Source organism: Chaetura pelagica, unplaced genomic scaffold (assembly GCF_000747805.2).
Source record: "Chaetura pelagica isolate M959 unplaced genomic scaffold, ChaPel_1.0 scaffold11, whole genome shotgun sequence".
NCBI classification, from domain to species: domain Eukaryota; kingdom Metazoa; phylum Chordata; class Aves; order Apodiformes; family Apodidae; genus Chaetura; species Chaetura pelagica.
In genome coordinates, this window is record NW_009952694.1 from 6152947 (window position 1) to 6158427 (window position 5481).

The 5481-nt window shown below is 50.2% G+C and overlaps 1 protein-coding gene across 2 annotated transcripts in view; it reads right to left on the reverse strand.

Annotated features, from left to right (window-relative positions):
* VIPAS39 (VPS33B interacting protein, apical-basolateral polarity regulator, spe-39 homolog) overlaps positions 1–5481 on the reverse strand; it is a 12679-nt gene continuing 7198 nt past the window's right edge. For both annotated transcript variants that reach the window (XM_009993906.1, XM_009993905.1), the window contains 12 exons: positions 4963–4996; positions 4465–4567; positions 4350–4377; positions 4094–4167; positions 3463–3538; positions 3039–3173; positions 2460–2501; positions 1971–2060; positions 1497–1583; positions 883–972; positions 480–584; positions 1–229 (listed from right to left, as the gene is read on the reverse strand). In XM_009993906.1, the coding sequence (XP_009992208.1) occupies positions 209–229; positions 480–584; positions 883–972; positions 1497–1583; positions 1971–2060; positions 2460–2501; positions 3039–3173; positions 3463–3538; positions 4094–4167; positions 4350–4377; positions 4465–4567; positions 4963–4996 (885 nt within the window). In that variant the 3' untranslated portion in view covers positions 1–208. The remainder of the gene's footprint in view (positions 230–479; positions 585–882; positions 973–1496; positions 1584–1970; positions 2061–2459; positions 2502–3038; positions 3174–3462; positions 3539–4093; positions 4168–4349; positions 4378–4464; positions 4568–4962; positions 4997–5481) is intronic.

Genomic DNA, 5481 nt, shown 5'->3' on the forward strand with positions numbered 1-5481 from the left:
GTACCATGGTTTCGGTGGCTACATTGGAGCAGCTGCCTTCAACCAGCTTGAATGCCACTGTTCCACAAGCCATGGGCACCCACTCTCACCAACAAATGTTCATCATGAAATTAGTAGTAATAGCATTGCTCTGTGGGCACTGGTCCAGGTTTTACAGTTTCCTCTTTCACTGGCAAGGCAATGGCCAAGCAGGCTGCTTCACGGGTGCTCAGTTCTTCCATCGGATTTGCTGAAAGAGAGGACATGACTAACATCAGGGCTGAACATAGATCCCTCAAGGGCCAAGGTAGTGAGTCCCAATCCCTGACACCAATGGCCAGAGGGTGACATTTCTATCAGTTTCACCCTTCCTTCCTACAGTGAATGTAACCCCAAATGTAAGATTAGCTTCCCAGCAAGGATAAGAAGTATGCAGGATAGCCATGCCCTTACACCTCATCTATGACTGTTTCTGATGAGAGCCTCTGGAAGAAACTTACCGTGTTGTTGAGAATGCTGTTTATCTTCTCTTCTTCTGCAGAGCCTCGCTCCACCTTGCATTTGTATGCTGTCAGCTGGATGCGGTCCTTCAGATCCCTGTATGTCTAAACAGCAAAACCAGCACCCAGCTGAGCGAAGAGGACACTTCCACAGTTAGATGGTGCCCTGTAGATGAGCAGGGCAGCTCTTCAATCCCTCAAGTTCTCAGCACAGCACAAATGCTAGGAGCCACTCTCCTGGCTCACGTGGCTTCTACTGGGAACCATATCACTGCTCCCTGGCCACAGGGATAAACAAACCCAACCAGGCATATGACAGCAGTGGCCCATGCAGAGAACAGGAAAGCTAGGGAGAAAAAGCTGGCCCTTGTCCCATCTTTTCACACACACAGCAAGAACCTACCTCAATGGCAACATCATGACACTTGTATTTAGTGGCAAGGTTCAACCGTGTCTCCACATCCTCCACCAGGCATACATATTCCTGCAGGACCTGCGAGGGAAGGAGGAGCGTCTCAGCTCCCTTCTGCAGGTACCTCCTGCCCCCTCTCATCCCATTCACAAAACCGCTGGAGGTCACTGATCACATAGACTTGTCACCATTCCTTCTTTCCTTCCTCAGGATCTCAGAGGCTATAAAGCTTTGCTCACAAAGCTCACTTGTGGGCTACCTCATTCCTATGGATCAAGTTAAGATCAGGAGAACTGCTGCCAGCCAGATTAAGCATAAGAAAAGTTGCTGTAGTAAACAAAGGTGGCAATGCACTGTGGGAGGAGAGTTCCCAGACAACTCTAGGTCTGCTGTCCCTCTTGCAGTCAGGACTCAGCCCTCACTACCACCCATAATTCACTGATGCATGGGGTGGCCCAGCTGAGTGCTGTGCCCACCTGGCAGAGCCAGCAAGCTCAGCAAGCTATTCTCCTGCTCCCAGCTAGGAAGCAGCTCACCTGGGGAATCATTCACACCCCAGATCCCAACAAAGAGCACGAGAACATAAGCAGTGGTTCCTTGCTTACCTGCACAGGAGCATTGTTCCTGTGCAAAATCTCCACCACCCGGTGGAAGCCAATAGGTGCCTTCTTCTTGGTGTAGCCCAGCCAGTTCTGAAATGAGAGCCAAACCCTATGATGAAGGACAATTCCTCCAGCCAGAAGAAAATGTTTTTCCCCAGTGTGAGCAACATATGCCATGAGCCACCACATGCACCACTGGAGAGCCCTGCAGGCAGTGGCTGGGTGCAGGTTGGCTGCAAACCTTTTGGTAACAGAGCATGGGGGCACCCCCTTCTCTGACCTTCTTGCTGCAGCCGGGCCTGGGCAGTAGAGGACTTAGGCAGGGAGAGGAGGAACATATTGCAACACCCTGCTGCAGACATGCTGGGCCCTGCTGAAGTAAAACCAGCCTGTCTGGTAACTCCAGAACAAACCAGCTATCAGTAGTAGATATCAGTACTTGGAACTGAGTCCCCAGCAAGGCTTTCTGCAGCTCACCTTGGTGGTGAAGAGGGCATCCACATCATCCCAAGCTCTAAGCTTGGCACGGGCAGCCAAGGCAGTCAGCACGTACTGCTTATCAGGAATCTGTAAGGCAGAAAGCTGTAGTCAAAGCACTAGCACAGCTCATAAGACTGTGTGGGTTGAACAGGAATGGCACCTGCCCCCAGCTGTGTCAGGACCCACATCAATAGCCAGGCAAGGAGGAGTGATGCTGCCTGAAGCCTGGGCCAGTACTGCAGAAAGCAGGCAATGGGAATTTGCAAGTGCTGCTGCAGCCAGATTGCACCCAGTCAAAGCCTCTACATGGCACCAACTTGCCTTTCTGAGCCTCCAGAAAGGCCCTGCTCAAGGAGGAAGCCACGCCCCACTCCCTATCTCAGTACTGAGCCCCTCAAACTCCTCCTACCCAGCCTCCTCCCTAAGTACAGTTTGGCTGCCCACATTTTCAGCTAGCACTGCCAAAACAGCAGAAGACTCACGTACCTTAAATGTTTTCTTCAGGTTGGTTGGGCTGCTGAATGTTCCCTAGAGAGAGCAGGTAAGTTAATATAAACTCAGCAGGGCAGGCTATGGGAGAGGTTCAGACACCTGTTGCAAGGCATTTGCCACGCACTGGATCAATCTCCCCAGGTTCTTTCTGCGTTTTGTTCCTGTTAGTACCACAGGAAGAAACAGTTGGCTGAAGAGAGCAACCATCCCACACCATTAGCTCTATGGTTTGGCTTCCCCTCTATCCTCAACTGGTGCACCTCTACCACTTCCAAGACCAGTATCACACACCTCAGCCTCATGGGATTAAGGGCCAATTCTGAGAGAAGTGGTCTCTAGGAGGCAACTCCCTGACACGCTGTCCCAGGGTGCATGCCCCATTTTAGAACACAAAAGAAAACTGCAAACTGGTTTCAGACAGACCAGGGGATCTGGGTGCCTCTAGGTCTCTCTGAGGGATTAAATACAACCTCTCTCTCCTTCTTTCCTTTACATGTCCTAGTTTAACCACCCCACATATTGAGGGCTACAGGGATAAGATGTAACCCTTCTCTTCTCCCACATCACCCTCACCTCAGTCTCTGTATAGTGATAGAAACAGGAATAGAAAAGGGTGGTAACAAGTGGCATGTTGAGAATTGAAGCCTTGCGAGGGTATTTACGGAAGATCTCTGACTGCCCCGAAGCCTCCAAGTGCCGATCGTTGGCCTGTAGAAACAGGAAGAGAGGAAGGGTGAACAAGAACCAGAGCAACCGCCTGACCCAGCTGCGGGGTAGAGATCTGGTAGAGCGTGTTGTGACAACAATGCATAGCCTTAACATGCCTTGAAGTCTCAGGCCTATCATTTCACATGCGCCTGGCACAGCAGCTTGGACAGAAGTTAAACTACACTAGCCAGGTCAGGCTGGTTGGAACCAGAGTGGTGTAAGTCAGGGACAGATAGAGACCTCACAGCTAGTCCAAATCATCTCCTGACCAGCAGGGAAGATTTTGTACCTCAATGATGATCTGTCGCTCCAACAGAGTATAATGGTCTTGGACGTGGGAGGTATCCTCAGCTGAAAATGGCAGCCTAGCCAGACATGAAGGAGACAGTGTCAGCAGCTCTTAACAGTACAATTCAAAGGATGTTCTTCTCTACAAAACATGCTCCCCACAGAGATGTGTGGAACACCTCCTGTTCTCACCAGCCTGAGTGGCTAGTAGCTCCTCAGATCCTCAAGCTCCTACCCCACTGCCCTTTCCAAATGGCTCTCTCCTAGACAGGTTCCAGAGAAGGAAAAATTATGTGGTATCTCTCACAGAACAACCTAAAGTTGATTTAGTTTTCTCAAGTGCTCCAGCACCCAAGCTTTCATCCTTCACAAACTGAAGGGTTAATGATCAGAAGGACCCTGAAGCATCTTCGTCCCCAAGTAAGGAGCAAAAGCTGCTCAACTAGTGATCACCACAAATTCTTCCGCTCTAGTCTCTACACTGTGCCCACAACACCCCACTTCCACTGAGGCAAAACCAACATCACCTCTTAAAATACAAAAGCTGGCACTGGGCCAGAGGTCTCATGTTCTTTACTATCACCTTCTGCGAAGCACCCACATCCCTCCCACCCTCTTGCATTTTTTCTTACCCAATGCAGCCTTTCAGAAACTCCCTCCTTTTTTCTACATCCTGGATGTTCAAATGCTCTCGGTATTGGGACAGCTGGAGGGAGAAGGAAAAGAAGCACAGTCTGTTCTCATGGATTTGAGATACAGGACTCCAGAGGGCAAAATGGGGATGCAAAGCTCTTGGCTGACCATCAGACACCTGCAGCCAGCCTCACCCTGCCCAATACACTCTCTCTTCACTGAGGAAAGGGAGTTTCTGCTCCTGGGAATACTCACAGCAACTTCCTCAGTCCTGTCTAGGAACCTGCCAAAGGGAATGCACAACATTAACTCGGAAGCAAGTTCCTAGCAGCCTGCTCAGCCCCACCACAAGGCTGGGCAAGAGCCTCACCTGAGCAGATCCAGAAGCAACTTCTGCTCACCCGTCTCTTTGAGGAAATGGATCAGGTGGCACAAAGCCACCTGCCGCACATCCAGCTCCCGAAACAAGATCTCTACAGGAGAGAGAGATGTACCCGTGGGTAAAATGAGTTAGCAAGCCAGGGGTGGTTAAGCATAGTGCATGGAGTTGCAAGGCATTGGCAGAATTCAACCTTATCCCATCTCCTGTCTTGGTGGCTAGAGCACAGGACAAGAGCCCATTTACTAGGCTGCCAGCTGAATTCCCAGAAGTGTGTTACTCCTGCAGATCCATTTTCATTCACTCCATCACCACTGCCACCTACCACTGCTTAAAGCTGCTCTCTGGGACCTTTGTGGGCATCACTATCCCCCTGCCCGTGTTACACTTGCTGTAAAAATATTTCATGCTCAGTAGTGACACCCCAGAAGGAGCCCTCTGCCCTCAACTGGAACACACTATAGAAAACCTGGCCCCAGTCACACTTACCTCTCCTTAGAGTCCGTTTCAGGAATATCAGGACCTGTGAGCACAGAGAGGCAGCTCTCAGCTGACCACATCAGTCTTTATCAGAATAAAGACAGACAGACAGCAAACTGGTCAAGGCCTGAGGGAGCTTTTGCAAAGGGCCTCTGAAGACACAGCTTACAGCACTGAAAGGAATTCTGCTACCCAGTAGACACAGGACAAGCAGTGAGTCAGGGCCACAGCTACTTGGATGCCTGCCTAAGCTCCTGCTCTGGACTTGAGCTAAGTGAGACCAAGATTTACAAAGAAACACCTTTCCATGAGCGATCCAAGGGCTTAAAAGACCTGGATAAGGAAAGCTCTCTTACAGTCCCATCTACTGCCCGATGCTTTGGGAGCGAGATAAATTGGAGAGGTCTCTCAAATTTTCTGTGCTGCAATGAGCTGATTAAACGTTGGCCTTGAAGAAGTTGCTGCGAAGGCTGAAGGATCAAGTTTGTTGTTATTAACATGACATGAATTTCTGCAGAGTGGGAGGGA